The sequence below is a fragment of the Fusarium mangiferae genome, assembly GCF_900044065.1.
Source record: "Fusarium mangiferae strain MRC7560 genome assembly, contig: FMAN_scaffold003, whole genome shotgun sequence".
Taxonomy (NCBI): domain Eukaryota; kingdom Fungi; phylum Ascomycota; class Sordariomycetes; order Hypocreales; family Nectriaceae; genus Fusarium; species Fusarium mangiferae.
Window position 1 is genome coordinate 1,856,713 of NW_024573923.1, and position 21,949 is coordinate 1,878,661.

The 21,949-nt window shown below is 50.1% G+C and overlaps 4 protein-coding genes across 4 annotated transcripts in view; 3 read left to right on the top strand and 1 right to left on the bottom strand.

Annotated features, from left to right (window-relative positions):
* FMAN_04513 (uncharacterized protein) overlaps positions 1-1,535 on the top strand; it is a gene marked incomplete at both ends in the record, with an annotated part of 2,890 nt that extends 1,355 nt beyond the window's left edge. The window contains 2 exons of the mRNA XM_041828770.1: positions 4-1,159; positions 1,216-1,535. Coding sequence (XP_041679600.1) covers positions 4-1,159; positions 1,216-1,535 — 1,476 coding nt within the window. The remainder of the gene's footprint in view (positions 1-3; positions 1,160-1,215) is intronic.
* Positions 1,536-3,253: 1,718 nt separating this feature from the next.
* FMAN_04512 (uncharacterized protein) lies at positions 3,254-7,804 on the top strand (the record flags this gene model as incomplete). Its single annotated transcript, XM_041828771.1, has 4 exons — positions 3,254-3,491; positions 3,555-6,202; positions 6,254-6,974; positions 7,038-7,804. The coding sequence occupies 4 exons, from the start codon at positions 3,254-3,256 to the stop codon at positions 7,802-7,804; spliced, it is 4,374 nt and encodes a 1,457-aa protein (XP_041679601.1).
* A 6,727-nt stretch (positions 7,805-14,531) lies between these two features.
* Positions 14,532-17,342, top strand: FMAN_04511 (related to PDE2-high affinity 3`,5`-cyclic-nucleotide phosphodiesterase; the record flags this gene model as incomplete). Its single annotated transcript, XM_041828772.1, has 4 exons — positions 14,532-14,682; positions 14,745-15,581; positions 15,638-16,230; positions 16,293-17,342. 4 exons carry the CDS (start codon positions 14,532-14,534, stop codon positions 17,340-17,342), a joined length of 2,631 nt encoding a protein of 876 aa, XP_041679602.1.
* A 1,477-nt stretch (positions 17,343-18,819) lies between these two features.
* Positions 18,820-21,203, bottom strand: FMAN_04510 (uncharacterized protein; the record flags this gene model as incomplete). Its single annotated transcript, XM_041828773.1, has 3 exons — positions 18,820-19,810; positions 19,858-21,049; positions 21,125-21,203. 3 exons carry the CDS (start codon positions 21,201-21,203, stop codon positions 18,820-18,822), a joined length of 2,262 nt encoding a protein of 753 aa, XP_041679603.1.
* Between the last annotated feature and the right edge of the window lie 746 nt (positions 21,204-21,949).

The following is a 21,949-nucleotide window of genomic DNA, read 5'->3' on the forward strand; positions in this document are numbered from 1 at the left end:
GAGGTCGAGAAGAAGGAGGTGGCCGGGCCGGCACTGAACCCCCGGGTTCTTCGCAATGATAGCATTGCCAGGACATGGTGGAAGAAGGACGATACCTTCTGGGTTCCTCGCGCCAATGTTATTGTCAGCTTGAAGACACCCCTCATATACGCTTCGGCAGAAAACAACGTCAAAGCTCGACTATTCTCAGACCTCGTCCGTGATGCACTCGAGGAGTACTCGTACGACGCGGAGCTGGCTGGCTTGCAGTACAACGTCAGTCTCGATTCGCGCGGTCTGTTCTTGGACGTTAGCGGCTACAATGATAAGCTTCCCGTGCTCTTGGAACAGGTCGTCACCACAATGCGAGACCTGGATATCAAGGAAGATCGTTTTGAGATTGTCAGGGAGCGCTTGATCCGAGGATACAGCAACTGGCAGCTGCAATCATCCTATCACCAGGTTGGCGATTACACTAATTGGCTCAATGCCCCCGAACGGGACTTTATAGTGGAGGAGCTCGCAGCAGAGCTTCCAAGTGTCACATTGGAAGGTGTCAGGCTATTCCAGAAGCAGATGCTTGGCCAGGTCTTCATCGAAGTGTACGTACATGGTAACATGTACAAAGAGGATGCTCTCAAAGCAACCGATATGGTTGAGTCTATCCTGAAACCACGGGTTTTGCCCAAGGCCCAGTGGCCCATTCTGCGGTCACTCATTCTGACAAAAGGTTCCAACTACGTTTTCAGAAAGACTCTCAAGGACCCTGCCAACGTTAATCACTGTGTTGAGACTTGGTTTTATGTCGGTAGCAGAGAAGATCGCGACATTCGGACCAAGACTCTCCTTTTAGACCAGATGCTCCATGAGCCAGCCTTTGATCAGCTCCGGACTAAGGAGCAACTCGGCTACATCGTTTTCAGTGGACCTCGAGCTTTCTCGACGACTTATGGCTTCCGCTTCCTCATCCAGAGCGAAATGACACCAGAGTTCCTTGACTCGCGTATCGAAGCCTTCCTCATGAGATATGCAGACACTCTGGAGAAGATGAGCGAGACAGAATTCGAGGGCCACAAGCGAAGTCTGATCGTCCGGCGTCTAGAGAAGCTCAGAAACCTGGACCAGGAGTCCACTCGTCATTGGAACCAGATCACAAACGAATACTATGACTTCGAGCTTGGTGAGTTAGCAGAGAGCATGTTTTATGTGGTGAACATATACTGACCTTCTACATAGCCCAGCGCGATGCCGCACAGATTAAGCTCCTGACCAAACCTGAGGTCATCGATTTCTTCAACCAGCGCCTCAACCCTGCCTCCAGTCACAGGACACGGTTATCAATTCATCTTCAGGCTCAAGGCAAGGCTGAAGGGGTCGACAAGCGACAGGAAGAGGCTCAGAAGAAGGCCGACGAGGAGCCCTCCCCTGGAGATGCTGTAAAGACGGCCGAAGAAATCACTGATGTCAGGCTTTACAAGGCCGGCCTTGCCGCAAGTTCAGGGGCCAGACCCATCAAAGACATCAACGAGTATGAGGATACGGATGCAAAGTTGTAGAGGTTATGTTGGGTCTTGAAATTCTCTAGGTTAATGACTTTATGTTCTTGAAAAGACAAGTTGGAGGTGGGGGTCACATCTAGACAGAGACGCAATACATTGACATTAAATGGTAGAGGCGAGAGGAAACTGGACAGCAGGAATTAGGGGTTTGTACTGGTATTTAGAAACTCGTTTTAGCGAGTCGATTGTGTACATGACTATAACAGCGGTCGATCGCGCTGGGGCAGCCTTTTGTTGAGACACAAAATGAGATGTGACTTGGTGACGATACAATTGGCCATTACGATTACAAAGCTCAGGTCCGTGACTAAGAGGGAGAAGAACCAGAACCTACCTAGTCTTTTGCACTTCAGAGTTGTCTCCTACAGTAACAGTTGTAAACCAGAGCATTGCACCTGGGCAAGGGATAGAAGACAGCTAATAAGTAACATACCTAGGTGAAACAACCAAAGATCCAATTCAACGTCAAGGTAATTCACTCCAAGGACATCCAATTGCAAGTTAAGCACAAGCCCCAAGCCTTGTGGTCAACTCTGGGTGATTAGTGGGCGCACTTCTGATTTGAGTGTGGGGGAGAGAATGGAAGTTAAAATAAATGCAAGCAAATCTATGGAAGATTCTACCCATCAGAGGAGTTATTTTGCGATTTATTTAGTGATCCACGACTTGTTAAGTCAGTATTTTCTTCATAGCCAAGGTCAGGCTTTGTAGTTATGTATTGATGTACGTACATCATATAGGGACCTCTCTAGGTAAATGTATAAGGTAGTATATATGAATGGTTTGCCCAGGCCATAATAATCTCAACAAGCTCGGTTTTCCTCTTGATTCATCATTATCGCTGCCTAAATGTACTAACTTGACCTTAAATAGGTACCTGGACCTAAGTACTATGGAAGGTAATCGTACCTAAGACTCGAGTCAATGGAACCTGGAATGGCCGCCCCACACTGTAGGTCGTTCTCAGCGGTCAGAGCCCCAATGCCATCATTAAAAAAAATTATAGAACCTGTTCAAACCCCCCGCCTTCCTCTGTGAAAGAAAAAAAAAAAGAACCTATCCAAACTCTTACACGGCCAGGCTCTATTGGTTTGGACCTGTCCTGATTCAGAGTAAATGCAGCGAGACTGTTGTCCTTACTCGTGCCTTGGCCACCACCAGATTTATACATATACTCCCAGTCTACGTCGACTACTTATTTGCCCTCAAAACTCGTTTGACTTCAAGGATAGGAACATAGATTTTGTCTTCCGCCTCCGCCTCCGCCTTCGTCCCTCCTACTCATACCTAGACCCCCCGAGCTGCCCGGGCAGCTCGCCTTCAAGACGTCGTCCTCAAAGAAGAGAAAGCTCTTGCGAAGCGATCTACCTCTAGACTCGGTTGATTCATCGTCGCCCTCTCCTGACTCAGTCCTACCCTCTTGCGAAGTCGACGACGATCCCGTTCTCTCCTTCTCCGCCTCCGTGGCCTCCAACTCGAACTCGTTCCTGAGGGCCGACTCACAACCCGCCTCGAGCCTCCCCCCTCGCCTCCAGCATCAGACAAGTTCTTTCGTTTCGGCCGATTACGCTTCATCCACTGCCTCGAGCCCCTGTGCATCTGCCTACGCCGATCTTTCCATTGAGAGTGATCGTGGCGGCGACGAGACTGGCCCGGTCCCGACTTTGGCTTTGGCCAGAAGCCAGTCTCCCTTACGTCTCTCCCACCGAGCTATCATGAGTGGCGATGCCGACCTGCCCCAACGCTCGTCATCGCCTTTGAAACGACGTGCTTCCAGTATGGATCCCGAAAACGTTGCGGATAGGACCCGCGATGTCGACATGGGTACATCACAAGCCAACGAGTCTATGGCGGGGGCCTCACAGCTGGTCCCTGAATCGCTGCCTCGTGATATGAGTGTTGAAGCGCCTGAGCCCACGGCAGGCTCGCCTGCTGAGGCTTTCCCTGCGCAGCGTAAGGCTCGCCATGTTTCCGATTTGCAAGCACCGCAATCCGTCGCTAATTCTAGTTTCCTAGCAATTCCTTCGCTGCAAGAACAGATCAAGATCATAGAGACTCTCTTGAAAGCCTATCAAGAGGCGCAAGTGAAGGAAGGGGACAAGGCCTATCTCGTCTCTAACACTTGGGTCCAAAAAGCACTCTCATTACGCGGCGGCCCCAAGGACAGCAAGGAGGGGGATTCCACCTCGGACCCTCTCGGCCCTGTTGACAACTCGGATATCATTGAAGAAGTCGTTACAGAACCTACTGGCATCGAATACATTCGTCTGAAGCAAGGAACTAACGAGAATGAATTCACACTCTTTCCAGAGGATGCTTGGAAGATGGTTGTTGACTGGTATGGTATCAAAAACGGTCAAGAAGCCATTATTCGTGCTGCCATCAACACTGCGGAACTCGGCGAAGAGCCTGTCATTCAGTTCGAGTTCCACCCTCCAGTTTTTACTGTTCACCGTTTATGGTCCGAAATTAGCCCACTTCCCATCGAGCAGTCCCTCAAGGCCAGAAGCCCTCCTCCTTACAAGTTCGTCAGAAGTCGCAAATACCATGCACAGACATTTGTCAAGGAGATTAAGACAGCCACTGGTGTGCCGCTAGACCGCAAAATTCGTTTGTTTATGGTACCTCAAGTCCAGCAGGTTTCTGGTCCCTCTGAGCCCTCACGAGCCCTCACGCCTCCGGACTCCCCAGGTCGAACAGACAACAGGGCTGGCTCTACAGACACATGGTCGAAACTTCTCCTCGACAATGTTTCCTTTTCTCAAGTCCGTGACCAAAGGATCAAATGTAAGCTGGAAGACAGGACCACTGACCCCAATTTCAACGGCAGTTCAAACTTGACCATGTTCGACCTCGTGACAGATCAAACTCTGGTCATCGATGAGGCCATCGACTCATTCTGGGTTAGCAACTACACTGGGAAAACTCCTCCGAATGGATTAGCCATCCCCACCAGAAGTGGTCTGGCCTCTTCTGATGCGAGCGGTCGAAGCAGTCCCGCTCCCGGTGGCCCATTAACACGCGGCCGAACGGGAAAGAAGTCGGGCCGGAGCATCGGCGTTGTTGGTTTGCAGAACCTAGGAAATACATGTTATATGAACTCTGCACTTCAATGTGTACGCAGCGTTGAGGAGTTGACCAAGTACTTCTTGACCAATGAATATCTTGATGAGGTCAATAAGACTAACCTCCTGGGATACAACGGGAAAGTTGCAATAACCTATGGAAACCTTCTGAAGGAAATATATACGGAGGGCAGGGGCTCCGTGACTCCTCGAGACTTCAAGAACACGATCGGCCGCTGCCGGTCGACTTTTTCTGGCTATGGGCAGCAGGACTCCCAAGAATTCCTTGGATTTCTCTTGGATGCTCTTCAGGAAGACTTGAGCCGAGTGAAGAAGAAACCTTACATCGAGAAGCCTGACTCCACCGACGACATGATCAACAATCCGGAAGCTATCAAGGAAATGGCAGACAAGGTCTGGGACATAACGCGCCTCCGGGACGACTCAGTCATTGCCGACCTCTTCACAGGTTTGTATAAATCAACACTCAAATGTCCTGAGTGTGGCAAGATCAGCATCACGTTTGATCCTTTCAACAATCTGACCCTTCCTATTCCTGTCGAGGACGTTTGGACGGCTAAAATCAAATTCTTGCCCCTCAACGATGTGCCGGTCATGTTTGAGGTCGAACTGCCCAAGCACAGCGCTATCGAACAGCTCAAACAGTTCCTCTCCGCCCGGACAGGTGTACCTGTGGAGCGATTGATAGGAGGAGAAGAGTACAAGGATCGCTTCTTCAAGATTTACGACAACAACCTAGATGTTAGCGAAGAAATCGCCAAAAATGATCTTGCAACCTTCCACGAGTTGGATGCTGTCCCAACCAACTGGCCACATAAAGCAAACAAGCCACGCTCCATGCTGGATATCGACACTCCTCTCGAAGCTCCCTGGGATGACCCACGGTATGAAAGGATAGTGGTACCCGTATTTCACCGCATCCCATCAAACTATGGTCGTGCTCGGGATGGTGTGGCTCCCCCAAGCTTCATCTGCTTCAGCAAGGAAGAAGCTTCCGATATTGACCTCATTCGATGCAAGGTCCTGGAGAAGATCTCGAACTTCTCGACTTGGTCCAAGCTTAGGAACGGTCCGGAGGAGAACTCTGATATGGCTGACGGAGAGGTGGTTGCTTCGGATGCTGACTCGTCTGGTGATAGTAAGGTTGTCGCCAACTCGGTTGAAGGTGAGGATGACATTGTAGATGTGCATATGAAGGACACCAGCGAGGCTCTTCCCCATCAGCCACAGATTCTGAAGCGATTCAACAAGAGCAGACCCAGATTTATCGACCCAGACAGCTTCCTTGAACCTGAACTGCAAAACCTTTTCGACCTTTGCTACTTCACAGACAAAGCCTACTCTGGCGATGTGCCAACGGGCTGGTCCAATGTCGATCACCATCAATTACTCCCTAAGTTGTCGGATCGCATCCCTCAACTGTCACTCGACGATGACGATACCGCCAGTCGTGACGACGAAAGCAGCACGCCTTCTAATGAAGACGTAAGCAGCAATGACGAGAGTATCAAGGCGGAGACGACACAGACTAGAATGGTGGAAGAGTCCAGTGAGGAAGAAGTCCCAGAAGCTCCACGAGTAGGTCTCTCTATTAGCCTGTCTAACAGCCCCAGCGCTTATACAAAACAGAAATTCAATGGGCGTCCCTCAAAGGTCAAAGGACGCAAGTTCAAGGGCCAGAAACTCAATAAGAAAGCCAACAAGCGCCGCGAACGTACGCAGAACAAGAAGTACAAGGCAGCTTCTGTCAAGCCCCAGCCTCAACCTCCTGCTGTTGCTGATGGCGGACCTCTTATTCGTCTGGGAGAAGGCATTGTGGTAGACTGGCACGAGGAAGCTTGGGATAAAGTGTTTGGTGGCGCTGCAAAGATCCCCGCTGATGAACAAGGAGCTCCAACATTTATTGATCTGGAAACGCTCACGGACCCTGCCCTCAAGATTGCTCAGAGAAGAAGACACCACCGCCGTACACGAGGCATCAGTCTCGAAGAATGCCTGGATGAGTTTGAGAGAGCTGAAGTCCTCTCCGAACAAGATATGTGGTATTGTCCCCGCTGCAAAGAGCATCGGCGAGCCAGCAAGAAGTTCGACCTGTGGAAATCGCCAGATATTCTTGTCGCGCATCTGAAGCGCTTTAGCAACTCTGGATGGCGCCGCGACAAGTTGGACGTCATGGTAGACTTCCCTATCGAGGGCCTCGACCTTACTTCCAGAGTCATTCAAAAAGAGGATGGCAAGGATGAGATTTATGACTTGATCGCTGTTGATGATCATTACGGAGGTCTCGGCGGAGGTCACTACACCGCCTATGCCAAGAACTTCGTCGACGGGCGATGGTATAACTACAATGGTGAGTTGCTACATCTCTCTTGGCCACTTACCGATGGATTCAAGACGCTGACAAGCCCTATAGATTCGTCTGCAAGCCCCGTGTCTGACCCTTCGACATGTATTACATCAGCTGCATACCTATTGTTTTACCGTCGCCGCTCGAGTACCCCTTTAGGCGGGTCACGGTTCGGAGTCATCTCTGAGAAATACGAGAACAGCGAAGAGAACTCTGAAGGAGAAGGTGAGGTGGGGGAAGGTCAGCGTCTCGGCGAGGGTTCCTCCCTGAATGGGTTGTCGAGCGCTGGGATCGGAGCCGTAGCAACTCGCCATCTCGGCGATCGTGGTTCGGATAGAATCACCGTCACCTCTTTAGCTGGACCGGACGACGAAGACGAAGATCTCCCGCCCTATGATGAAGCTAACCGGATGGGGAGCATCCATAGTACCGTCGAGGATGAGGGTGTAGAAATCAATGGAAGCTACCAGCGCCTGGACAACAAGTCCCTCAATCTCGTCCAGGGCTGGAACTTCGAGGGCCTGGGCGATAGCGGTGCCGAAGACTCTACAGGTGCCGACATTGGCTCTGATGATGCCCAGCTAGACTCTTCAGCTGATGAGCGTGGCCTCAGCCAATTTGATGATCACGACACAATCATGACAGGACAGGACCCCGCTGAGGGCGAATCCGAGCCTGCCGCTCCTCAAACGACGATTCTTACAGACACCCAGAAGTCTACATGGGACCGTAAGGATGTGATCGATGTGCAAACCGCGGTAGGGAGCGACAGGGATTCGAACGAGGTGGCCGAGATCCATCTTGAAAATGAGAAGGGAATCAAGGTCGAGTAGGACGGCTGTCCAAAGTCGGGCAACAAGCGGCCCAGAGTCATGATGACATATGGTAGACGAGATACGAGAAAACGGCTAAAACTGCATGAGATGATGACCCGGGACAACCCAACTTGTGAAGGGCATGTTGAGGTTGATGGGGAGAGGAGAGTAGCTAGAAAGAGGCAGCGAGAGAAATAGATGGTACATATCGCCGCAAATCTCGCATAGGGTTGAAGGGTAGAAAACGGCGCTGGGTTTTATTTTGCATGGAGCATGTTCAGCTGAATGGACTTGACGAAGTCAAAAACAGAGGATGACTTGTCTATAAGTGTGTAATTTCAAGCAGTAGTCATGGAATGATAGACACTCTTATTCTCCGATGGCTGGTGGTGATACACAATGTAACTTGCTTCACTGCCCTCGCCAGCTTCAGGGCCTTCTAGGACGAAGGGCACAAGCTACTGACTAAGGATCTGCTTATCTCTGTTTCAAATTCCATCGTATTAGATACCCTTAGTTATCTCGGTGTCGCCAAATGTTTCCAAGTCCCAAAAACCCTTGTTCCCTGGAGCCAGGACTCATGAGAGACGCAAAGGATAACATTCTACAAGCACGGTACGGAAAAACTCACAGATTATATGTCGATTGCAAGAGCATAACGCGACCTCCAATACGTAATCTGTAGCTTGTCATACAAGGCTGGATCGTTATATCTCGACACTGGGGGCAGAATGGCATCAAGGTTTCCCCAGCTCGTGGAACCTGGTTCTGAGCATCCCCCTCGGCACGGTTGGTGTAATTTGGGACTGAGGGTGAGAGAGAAATTGCGAGAGGTTAAACCCCGCGTTTCAGGAGATCAAGTTCGGTTAGAGAGCATCGCAGTTGAAGACTAGGTAGGTATCTGAGGAGTATGCATTCGAGATACCGATGAGCAGTCATTTACCTACCTATACTCCGTAGTAGGTACTTAAATACAGTTAGTTCGCGCAGCCGCCGGGTGGTGCGGCGTATGGGCCAAACCCTAGACCTAGACTACAACTCTTCAGGTTCGGGGCAGGTCCTTGAGAATAGTCAATCAGCCTACCCACCAAATGGGAGCCGGGCGATGCCCTTTCTCACTCCACGCTCCACTCGGGTGGGCTGGGATCTAGATTTGACAGCCAGCACAGCGGCCGCTAGATTGAGGGCGTTTGATATCATCTCACTATGCCTCCTCGGGGTCTGACAATTGAAGAATGGCTTCATGGTTGACACCAGTGACGAAATAGAAGTATATATGCTTCGTGATCCATCTCGTGTTTGCATCCAGGCTATTTGGTCCTCCACAGGCTTCAGCTTGACAGGTTTCAGCCAGCCACCACGTTGAAGAGTCGAACCTCTACAGTATGTATTTTCGACGCATCGAGGCACCACCAGAAGTCAGATGATATCTGGGAAGAGCTCCTCATACACCAGGACTAAGACATGCTGGCATATACCGAGACATATGTACGATTGGCGATAGTGGTCCAACCAACATTGAGAACATGAAGTTTGTGTGTCGCAGAATGGCAAGATCCAACATATCCTCTACGTAACCCACACCCTTTGCGTAGAACAGACAAGTAACTTCTTCTCACATGTAAGACAAGCAAGACTGTTGATATTGTTGTCGGCAGCGAAGTACATACGCCAAATACCCTATACCAGATGTTTCCGGAGACTCTGTGGGGTGACTTCAAATTCTAAGAAACATGCCGCCGGCCTAGCAGGCATGAATTCTTGCCTCGGTTCGGGGACTCTGTGGAGATGGACATGGAGAAGTGAGTTTTGCTCATTTTGCGGCTCGAAGTGGAGTCTTTGTAATACCAGCAGATCGAGTCTTTGAAATGCGTCATGTGTGGCAGGGCTTTGACAGATCCAAGGCTAGGTTCCTAGGTACCCTACTCTAGCCAGCTACCTGACTACAAGTAAGCCAGTAACCAGATCGTATGAGTAGCCTACGTGGCTGCTCTCGTGGTCCATAACCGGTATGGAAAGGCTTGGTAGACAGCATGCGTAAAGTAACAAGAGATAGGAGCGGACGGGCTGCAGGTCACAGTTATCTGGCAACCAGCTGGAGCGATGAATGGCCAATTCATGTGCGGCTGCCCTGAAGGTCTGGGCTTCTTTTGAGCCAACTGAGGAAACCAACCATCTGCTCAAGTATGTGTGTGTGGATGAGTATCAATATACTGCTTCACATCATTCATTGGAGCGAACGGGGGAATTTTGGATGCGGCGTCGGTAGACGTTGTTGCAAGTTGTATGTATGTATGTATGTACTGAGTCCAGGAACGAACCGAAGATGGCTCCATTCTGTTGATTAGACTTGTTGCCTCCCTTTCTTGCTATTTGCTACCAGTATGTTTGTTGGTTATGTCTGTATGTTTCCTTAAGATGCAGATTGCCAATCAGGCAAACCTAAAGAACCTTCTGGAAGTCTAGCCTAGCTAGGTGCTAGGTATGTAAACCATAGCTGCTTTCAGCCTAGATAGAAGAAGCAAGCTGCTTCTTAAATCTCATCACATTCTGCGTATGGCACCGCGATGGCCTGGCAGCCTGGGTAACTGTCGACAGCCATCCTATACCTAAAGCGTAGCTGTTGCGTACCTCGTCTCTCAGTAGCTTCACTTAGAGGCGGGGAGAGTTTCGAGCCGGTGTGGTGCGGGGCAGCGGGCCTATGGCCTATGGCGAAAGCGACAGGTGATGGAATGAGGCAATTGAGATAGGAATGGACGAGCAAGACAAGAAGAGTTGAGAAGAATGAAGGCGGAAGAGGTTGGCGTTGCTGATGAGAGTCCGATAGGGTCTCGGAAAGCTAAGAGGCTCTGGCGACGAGATCTGGATCTCAGATCTACTCCGTCGAATCACGTCATATTGGATTGGTTCGTTCGTGTGTGTCAAACCAAAAGGGACCCATAAGAGGCTCCCTACCTAGTCGACTTGAATGTGGAGTTGACTGGTATATGTATGCTGTGAATCTACTAAGGTACCTTACACACCTATTGATAATCCCAGTAGGCAGTCTCAGGTAGTTGAATTCATGAATCAATTATATGTACTGTACGAAGTACGCATACATATAGATCCAGAACCACAAAGATCTTAACAAACAGCCACTGAATTGATGCATGGTATCCCAGTAGCCCAGTAGCCCACTGCCCAGGTAGCCAGGCAAGGCAGGGCCTACCTAGAGTTGGGTGGGTTCTGGCTGCACTTTTACCTGCACGGAATCATACCCGGTGCATAGGTAGGTACTTAGCGGCCATGACCTATGAACCTGACCCTGACCGTGCGGGAATCCTGTGAGTCTTCCATTTTCCAGTTGGTGAACCAAAATAAGAGCTTTTACTGGATGTGATACGGGAGACGTCATGACGAAAAACTATCTCGCTGGGCGAATGACAGTGCATTACTTGGCTGAGTAATGAGCTGCCTTGCCTTTTTACAGCAAAACCTGTGCCGTTAGGTAGGTAATTAATTACCCACCGTCATACGAAGCTCGACTGATCACTGGTGGTGGGTGTTGGGGTTATTAACAAGGACAATAGCACGGGCATGCATGTGCTAGGTATGTCGAATACACTGTACCCAAACTGTACTTCCTTCGAGAATGATTCTTACGTGGTTCCCCTTTGCGTTGCGGCCCACCACATACCCCTGTTCAGTAAATATGGGGCGGGTGTCCCCATCCTAGATTCTCGAAGACGGCCAGAAGAATTCAAAGCAAGCCGCTTGGACCCTCCATCGTCAACCCTGTTGGCTGACGCTGCACACACGACATAATTGGTTGCCACGAAGACAAGGGGGCCATGATCCTGGCCCAAGGTGTGGAGCACGAGGTGGGTTCTGCACTCAATCCTTAGCCTCTCTAGTCTCTAGGGCTAGGCTCTGGCCCAGCTGGCCTTGGTGCCTCGCGTCGCGTTGCAAGCACGTTAAGGCACCTCCGGCTCCCATGCCTGCAAGCCCGCAAGGTAAGGTAGCGACGATCCTCGACCACATCCAAGAACATTGTCCAACCTCACTCACGATGGACCTCTTCGGACCTTGATGCAGGCGGCACAGCAGAGCACGTAACCCTACGGTGGCCTATAATGAACGTTATGTCTGGCCTTCCCTAGGTACACCCGACCACGCTGACAAGTCGCTCGCCACTGAAAATCACTTGGAAAAAACAAGGTCTCGGAATCCACACAACACGGAACCTAAGTCTGCGCCCTCTCCTCCAGCCCAGACGGCACTTCCGCAAACTCTGATGCCTCTCAGCCCTCCTTTGCAAGTAACTAGGTACCTAGGCAAAAGTAGGTAGGTTAGCAGGTACTCTTTGTTGTTGTATATTTGATTGCTTGCGTTAATCAGGAGCAATTCTCTGGACTGGACCATAATGCATCCATCCTGTCATCGAGTGAAGCATTAGATTTGATTGCCTTGGGTACCTACCTAGTATTCAGTAAGGTAGCTGGTGTTCATAAACTGAGGCCAAATGGTGCTGCATATTTCCTGCTGCAACTCTACCAAAGCCTAATACAGTCTGTAAGATCTGCGTCATCGAGCCAATAGACTGCACAGGACTCCTACTCGATCTTTCTTTATTAGGAGTTCTACAGTACTTTGTACGCTTTTCATAGTAAGAACATCTCGACCCCCCCATTCATGTTTCAAACAGAGCACTCATTTCCACACTCCTTTGTTTGCATATGGTTATCCTTGTTTAGGTGCCTTATAGGAAACCCTGGGGGGAACAGTAGGTATTTCTCAAGCAGCGCTGCCTTATATCCATACCATGTACTCCGGAGTAGCGCTATAGTCCCCTAGAACGATTCATGACCACCTTCATGATTCTAAAAAGTGATTAATGGGTATGGAACAAGATCGGTTTAAATCCTTGCCCCCCTGGTTCTGAGACTCCCCTCACTCACAATCCCATCCCTCCAGCTTCTCCCAGAACAGAGTGACCTTTACCCTAATGCCTTCGGACTGAGTCCGTCTCACCTGAACCAACTCGACACTTGAAATTGGCCCCCGATCTGGTCGAATCTGACTCGCCATTTGAGCCCCTTCTTCTGCGCGCCTCTCGTACTTCTTCTTCTCGGCAAATCGTTCCACTAAGGCGGTTATCAATCTATTCCAGTAATTCGACTGCCGGCGCCAGGCTTGGTTCCCGTCTCTGCTTCTGCCTGCTAACGTTGCCTTTTGGTTCTTGGCTTCGCCTTGCCCTGTCGTTGTTCCTCACGCTCCACCTGTGAAAACAAAGGGTACTGGTCGATAGGCTCCAGAGGTTAGAACTGTGTTGCGTCACATTTTGGTTCAATTCGAACTAGTCAAGTCCAGGCTTCAGTCCAGACATTTACTCTTTCTCTGCTTTTCATCTGGTCTTTTCTCACCCTAATCCCAGGGCTTTCATCGGCAGTGAATATCGCTCTCGCCTCATCCTTCTCAAATTCTTTCTGGTTGTTACATCGCACTATCACCCGGGCTGTCTGCGTTTTGTGCGTTGCTGTGCTCCCTACCAGACTTGCACTCACACTTGCGCTACTGTACACTGCAATCGCTTCTCCTCCGCTTGCAGCCACGCTCGCAGATCTTCTCCCTCCTGCCCCGGACCCGGTTACCGCGACTGTCGGTGCCCTTGCCCTGTCTTTGGGTCTTCCCTTACCCTTCCCTAGTCCTTCCATTCTCCGACCAGGGTCAGACACCTTCTGCGTGCCGCTAAGTAGGTCTCGTACTGCTGGACATCCAGTAGGCAGCTCGTACCTTGAACCAAGACTGGTAAGCTAAAGCCTGGGCTGATTCCCTTACTCATTGCCCTGATACCATCCATTGTTCCAGCACACGCGTGCTCTGTTCTGGTCCTGCTTGTAGTGTTGGTTGTACTGTACTGTACTGTCTTCAGTCCAGTCCAGTCCAGTTCGTCCGTCCGTACTTCCTTCTCACTACCTGTGAATCCAACCCTCAATCCGACGTCCTTCCTGGCCTCTTTTCCTTCTTCTTCATCCCCTGGCCCTTCCTATTCCCTGGTGGCTCTTTCCATCTTGGCCCAATCCGAGTCCAGATTCCGAGTCCTTTTGTCCCCCCCCCCCCCCCCCATTCACAATCCATCGCGCTTCTCCTCCTGCGCCATCATTTTTCAATTCCCTCGTCTTCGTTTCGCATCGCCGCATTTACCACGTCTTTCGCGACATTTTCCTCTTGCTTACCAGCTAATATCCGCCCCTCGTCTCTCAGCCTCGACCGAATTTTCTAATGGTACGAACCCTGTCGCCAACCGACTGCTCCCGCCCGCCTCGACGCCAGTCTGACAGCCTGTCCGACCCTCCCATCAGAAAACACCATTCGTCTGTACTACCGAACTAGGTTCATTGAATCAACTCAACTCGACAACATCGCATACGAACTTCTCGAGACGAATCAGCATCACAGTCTCCTATCTCTCAATTTAAACACCCCTTGTTAGCCACAAACCCGTATGTCGTGTGGCTATTGAGTCAATTCTATTGGGCTGCTTCGCGACAATCGTGTTTTCAATCACGACCTCGAAATTCTATTCTACTTTGCTCTCATCCAACGTTCGAGGCTCGATCGGCTCGCTCTTTGAGATAATTTGGTCTCCGGCATTCGTGAGGCTATCTGGTCCCGGTCAATCGCTTTATCTTGGTACAAATACGCAACTGCCCGAAGGGCTACGGTGCTCCAGTCGCGAGACTGGTAGCTCTCCATGAGCACCATGGACCGCGCCGCCTGTCACGTTATTTACGTCAATCGCAATGTCAGCGAAAATGGATTGATTCACAGCGCTTCTGGCGACAGCACATCCGATTGGGCAACGGATGAGGCTCGTCACGTCGTACAACCTCTGCTAGATGCCTTCGGCGACGGTTCGTTCTTTCGTTATGGCATCGCCATGAGTCATTTCCCCACTCACTAACACATTGTCCAGTTCATGTTTGCGCATCTGGAGGTGCCTGCTTAGCAAAATTATTCGAATTACAAGAGGGTTCAATGCTGGACCTGAAGCCAACCCTGGTTCTCCTTGATACGCCAAACGATGACCCAGTACCCGAAGCGCGGAGAAGGGCGTCGTCACCTTCACCTTCATGCAGCTCTTCCAACGAAAATGTCGACATTCACACACCCGACGAAGCACTATACGGTCTGGGACTGCTGCAAAAAATCATCACCGAAGCGCATTTGCGCGGTATGTCTAAACTCGTTGTACCGATTCCGGTGATAAGCAATTCCGAGGCAGGTCACCCCACAGCCAACGGACAGATGACCGACGGCACAGCTGAGCAGAAGCCTTTGCCATTGGGATCGCTTGACAAAAATCGTCAGCTCATTAGGAGGTGCCTAGATCTGGGGGCGGTCGACGTCATAATTTGTCCAATGAGCACCAAATGTATTACAAGTCTGGAAATCTGCGCCTATCGGGCTCACAGAGATGCCGCCAAGGAACAGTCAACCTTGCTGGAAATTAGACAAGGTCGAAAACGGTCGTGGGTGGGAGTCAACGAAGAGAAGCCCTTCGCATACCTTCGTGAAGCCATGGTATCCGGTCTGATGAAAGGAATATGCCGTTTAGGCACCAGTGACGACCAAATCAACAATGCTCATGTGGCCGTCTCTTCGGAACGACAATCTGCCATTGCTGAGGCAATAGGAAGTTGGCGCTTCTGCGCTCACTCATTCACCGATGATGAGTTGTTGGTGGCCGCAATGGACATGTTTCGACATGCCTTGTCTATGCCAGAACTTGAGCGATGGCGGATACATGCAGGTACGTTGTACTGTTTTGGGGTGGTGTCGGTTGCCCGCATACTGACTCAGCTTCAGATCAACTAATCAGCTTCCTTGTTGCTTGCCGTGCTGCATACAATAGCTTTGTGCCTTACCACAATTTCCGTCATGTTGTGGATGTACTACAAGCTACCTTCAATTTCCTGGTACATATCGGTGCTCTGTCGCCGTATCCTTCGGGTACCGAGTCCCGTCCCATGCCAGAGAAGTCGCCTATGGCTTCTCTCATAACTCCGTTTGAAGCGTTGACGCTCCTCATCACTGCTATTGGGCATGACGTCGGACACCCTGGCGTGAACAACGGTTTCCTTGTGACACTAAATGCTCCCCTAGCACAGTTGTACAACGATCGATCTGTTTTGGAATCGTTCCATTGCGCTGCTTACTCGCAGATTCTTCGACGATACTGGCCCTCCGCCTTCGAAGATACAAAGATGCGTAACCTGATGATTAGCTCTATCTTGGCTACGGATATGGGCTTGCATTTCGACTATATGAAGAAGCTCGGAGATGTTCAAGAACGACTTCAAGCTAACAATAGCGCCGACGGTTGGAATGGTCGGCAAATTGAAGAGAACAAGTCTCTTGCTTGTTCGTTACTCATCAAATGTGCTGATATTAGCAACGTGGTATGCCAGCCTCCCCCTTGTTAATGACATCACGGGTTCACCAGCTAAAAACGCAAATCTAGGCACGAAACCATGAAATAGCTTTGAAGTGGACTTACATTCTCTCAGAAGAGTTCTCCCGACAAGCCTCGATGGAGAGTGAGCTGAGCATCCCTTCATCACTTATGACACCGCCCAAGCAAGACATGACTTCACTGGCTAAAGGCCAACTCGGCTTTATGAATCTTTTTGCCACCCCTCTATTCCAAGGCGTCGCCGACATCATGCCCGCTATGCAGTACACCGTCGACGAGCTTGAGATGAATAAGAGTCTCTTCGAGCTTAAGCTTCAACAAGAGAAAGAAAAGCAACCCCTAGATGACCCAATCAGGAGACGTCTCCTGAAGGAAGGTACATTTTCCCCAAGGACCATGAGTTTTGCTGTGCCACAAGAGGAGGAGAAAGAGGAGAAGAGAGATATGACACCTCTGTTCGAGGCACTGGATCGTGGATCGGACACGACCCCTGTAGGGAACGGCGAACTACCCATGCCACGCCCAGAAAGGGATGACTTATCGCCGGCCGACAGTCAGAGGACAATGGGACCATCAGCCACAAACGGTGTAGCTGGTGACCACAGGGGATCGAACGGATCAGCTTCAACATTTGATGCGGTTAGAGAACTGGCGAACAGTGATCCGTTTCAGACGCAAACGAGAAGGGATTCAGCGAAGCAACGATCCAGCGAGACGACAGATGGGAGTGTTTCTGGGGCTTGCTCGGGAGACTGGGCTTCACAAGCGACAAGCGCTACAACGGGCAAGATGCCGATGTCACCAAGCACACGTGGTACGAGTATCGTGAGCGGAGATTCGACTGAACATGCCGTTGGAATTCCTAAGATCAACGTCGACTCTGCAAGTTTGAAAGACAGCTCAGGAACCCTTCACCAGGATGGCTCACCTATCGATGACGAAACAAGGTCCGATGCGAGCACGACAGGTGGAAGCATCGGCAGGGCTGAGGGCAAGTCGCTACGAAAGAAGACAAGCAAGTTCAGGATAAAGGATCTTCCCTTTTTCAGAAGACACAAAGGCACGAATTCTCCGTCTACTGCAGACATGACTGGATGAGGTATTACAGCACTCATCAACTAGGAGTGAAAAGAGGGGCGTGGTCAAATTATGCTTCAATGACGTGCTCATGAAGCTGGAAAGGCTATCCAGAGCGACCAATGAGTTGATGTGATTCTGGCTGAATATTGTGTGTTCTACAAGTTTTGTTTTGGGGGAAGGTGTTGGTCTATGTTGCTCTAATGATTGCAGTATATACGTGTACAATATCGATGTGTGGACGGACGGTGCATCTGCTCAGAAGTCCGAGCAACGGGGGTCCAAACCAGCATCTCGAGTCAGAATGCATCTCCGAAGGAACGGAGAAACAGACAGGGCTACTGGCGTTGGCGCAAGGCAAGGTTGGGACGGTGACGAAAGCAATGTATCAAAATTAAAGATGACGGTGGGACGTGGGAAAGGGTTTATTTGGTTGTCTTGGCTCGAGTATATGGTATGGGTTGGGTATATGGTATACGGCATAGGATGATGGACGTAGTGTTGGTGTTGGAGTATGGCTGCGAGGCTATGATTGCACACAAGCTGTCACATGAGATGAGATATATTATTCAATGATGAACTACTTCGAAGCCCAAAGAACATATCGTTTCTTTTTTTCTTTTCGCTCGCTGATGGAGGTGACAAGCCTTACTTCGCTGGCTCGGAGCCAACGCCTACAAGCGACTGTACCGAGAGAAGAAGCATGCAGGACCCCATGTCGACCGCGTATTTCGTGTTCAATGAGATGAGTAATGGATACAAACTGAACAGTCGATTTTCGTGCGGCAGTTGATTTGCGAGAAGGGTTGCAGCTAGGCATTATATGACTAAATCCCGGAGACCAAATGGTGAAAGATGATTGCTCAGAATTTCCGAATCTCCCTGGCGACCCTTGTTTGCTTGGCCCTTAGGGCGCATATGGGACCCGTTGGTCCACCGAATCTACATCCTAGAACTGTCACGGATCCTCAGGAGGAGCTTCACTGAAGTCTATGTGGCCTTAGTCAGCGGGTACGAGTGGTGTTCGTAGTGAGAGACTGGAGGACCAAGATCAAAGGTGCAGTTGGGACGGTACATGGGAACCTTAGGTAGCCGAACGCTAGGGAGCAAGAAATCTTCTGGCATGAAATCAGGATACCAAAACAACCTCGCCCAAAGGCCTGCTAAGATATACTAAACGCTACCTAATTCTTTTCCTTACTTAGGATAAGGATCCTAAATTTTCTTGTCTCCCCTAGCCGGATGCAACGTTCAGGATGAACAGGCTGGCAGCATGTGCGGACTGTTAGTGTCGTCAATAGATGATTTGATTTCATGGCAAAAGCTTTGGTTTAAAATAACTTTATGAGACGTCTTATATGGGTTATGGTAGTTGGCATTTTCGAAGTCATGGATGACAGGCCACATCCTAGTTTCCAACCCCTACCTGCTGCGTCGAAGACTTGCATACACAATACTGCAGCGAAAAGGCACAATTACTTGGTTGATCGCCGTTCAATCAGAAGTCATACTGATTATCAACACCAGCCAGTAGAAACTCCAATACCGAAGGCACAGGGAGCAGATTCATGGCCTCGCTTCCATTCCCGGCTATGTCAAGGCCGTTTGAAAAGCCCTCGCCATATGAAAGACCCTGGTGCACACCGAAGTCGAAATCAAAGCCGTATGCTGGTTCAGGTACTGGGGCAGAAGATGACTGAAGAGTTGATGGAGCATCACCCATGATACTGGGGACACCTAGAGGATCAGGGCGCAGCGAAAACCCAGAAGCGCCCGTACGAGTAGTTGGAGACTCTTGACTTTGTTGAATGGTCCGATCTTCAGATGATCCTAGTACATGCCCTCTCTGTCTCTTTTTCCACATAGTCCGTTCCTCAAAGAGCCGCAGTAGACTCTTGGCATATATCCAGTTCTGTGATATATCTCGGAGTGTGTGGATAAGAGAGTCAAACATGCGGGATGACTTTGCAGCAATGAGAGGATTGGGAGAGTTTAGCTCACTGGCAACATGCAGCAGGCTGGTGAAAAGAACATGGACGGAAGGCAGCCACAGATTGCATAACGAATTCCTTGAGCGGAGAGATTCAAAGATAGAGTTTATCGCTACAACAGCATCGCCACAGATGCTGTGGTCCATGGCAGAGTGAGGTGAAAACCGGTTCGGCTCTTGATGAGGCGGAGGTCGGTGGAGAAGGATAAGAAAGTTGTGATACGAGAGGTGAAGAGTTGCTTGCCAAGTGTCCGGGTCGGAGTGTGGGATTTGGAGGCTTTGCGGCAGTTGGGTTATGAACTCAGCAAGTTCCTCATCAGCTTCCTTGGTTGCCGCTGCTCTATCGGCTTCTGTGGCTCGTAAGGCAACACGTCGTCTCATGGCCTTGGAGAAGATGATGCACAGTTTTGTATGCTCGATGGCGAAAGTTGGGTTGCCATGAGGAATGCCTTGAAAATGACTTTCGTCGAGCATTGGGGTGTCCGACTCTTCTAGGTTTCTTGAACATGTTACGATGAGGATGGTCAAAAGATTTTTCGTACTCACATTGCTTGCGGTCGACCAAACGAAGCCGAAACCATGACGTCAAACTGAAATAGACACCACCAGAGCCGGACCCATTGACGTTTGTCTATGGTGTTCAGGGTGCTGGCACCAGCGTCCCGGTGCATGCCCATTCCAAAGGCAGTGCGGGTCCCGATTCCGATCCAGTGCCATGAGTTATCAACGATATCTTCGAGGTTGTCACACTGCCATGTCAATAGGAGAGCAACTTGGAGGTACGTCTCACGGTGCTGCTCGAAGCGGTAGTCGAAGAGCGTTTTGGCTCTACGGAAGAAGGTGTAAGTGCTGGCCCTACAGTCCTCTCGGGTGGAGGAGAGTACATGGGCGCCGACGAGGAATATGGCGTTCAGCAATGGTAAGGACACTAGTTTTGGAACATCAGAGCCATTGTAGCTTGTCATGAATTCATCCTCATCAACAATTGGAAACCCTGGATTGACGTGGGCAAAATACGCTGTGACAAGCTCATCAGCCAAGGCTTTAGGGGGTAACTTTAGAGCTTCTTCAGGGACTGTAGGAACCTTTCTCGCAAGTCTACGCGTCCCAAAGTGCAACACGTCCTTTTGATCCCTTCGTAGAGCTCTGTGACGTACGAGATGGTTGAGGTTCGAGAACTCGGTACCGATAAAGTAGAGGCGTTCAGAACGTGAGATCTCACCGACTTTGGGTAAGTCTTGGCCGATAAAGTCAGCTAGGTTGCGAGTCTCGTAAGTTTCCTCATTCTCGCCAGAGTCTTGCATCGTGGAGGGAGAGTCGTGCTGATAATGGCCAGTGCTTGAACTTGGCCGTGCAATCGGATCCATGGTCACTCCCGGCCAGAGGGCTGCCGTTGCTCTGGGTGTCGCAGGAGCTGTGAGGCATTGCGGTTGTGGTTGCTGTCGCTGATGCTGATGCTGATGCTGATGCTGGTGGTGGTGGTGGTGGTGGTGGTGATGATGACGATCCGGCTGAGGCTGAGGCTGAGGCTGAGGCTGAGGCTGTTGAGAAGAATAACGAGGCTGGAGGGGGACGGGGCTGGGACGAGAATTAGATGCACGAGATGATCTTGTCTTTTTCTTCTCGTATATTGTACAGTTGGGCTTGTTTTGGATCTGGCAGTGAGAGCAAGGTGTGCCCTTTTCGAGGATATCACAACGGACTTTGCGTTGGTGGCAAGCTATGCAAGCTCTTCCATCTATTGTTATGTATCAGCTGAAGGTGCAAACACAAGATAATTGGCGCCATCCTCAACGGGGTGTCCAGAACATACTGGTTCGTCGTCTAGTGACAGCTTGCTGAGCATTCCCAGTTGGAGCATAGGCAGTAGCATTGCGCCTTTCGGTGGGCATTATGACCTCGGTACCTCAGTAGGTAGGTATTGGCGGTATTCTGCTGTACGCCCTTTTCGCCGAGAAGAATACCGATTCGGTTGTTACGAAGTGAAAGTCTGTGGAGCCTCAAAGTGCCCTGAGTTACAAAAGTTCATGCTGACCTGGAAAAGTTCGAGAAGAATTTTAGGTACCTAGTGTTCTACGGACGGGAAGGGAGAAGTAGGTAGGTTAGTAGGTGTGCCTGCTGTATTTCGTTGTCACTGTCAAAAAGAGGAAGCATCGACTCTCTATCACTGCGGGTGCCTACCTTGGTACAAAGTTTCAAGGTGTTCTTTCTAAGGTACCTAGGTACTAATCAAGAGGTTTATAATCATATCTCCTTTTACGGCCTTCTTTTCCTAGCTAACTTCGCCGCGCACAGAAGAGCGTTCTGTACACCCAAAGCAAATTGGCCGACCATCCGATCGGATTTCTGTAAGAGGCCCCTGCCTCGGAGAAATTTAGAAACTACCCAACAAGGAAGGGGCTTTTCATTGGTGCCTCGGAAATTCCATCCAGTCGTTGTTTACCATTTCCTTCTCGGAAGTTATTCTCTGAAGCTTCTCCATCATAGAAAATATTGAGTCGGCGATGAGAACCAATCACAGCAGGATCTGACTTAGACACCATCACCAAAACCATTGCGCCCTTCACACAAACTCGAGTCGAGCATTTACGAAAAACTAATCAGATGACGTGAGAAAAATGGCTGTTTGGATAATTTA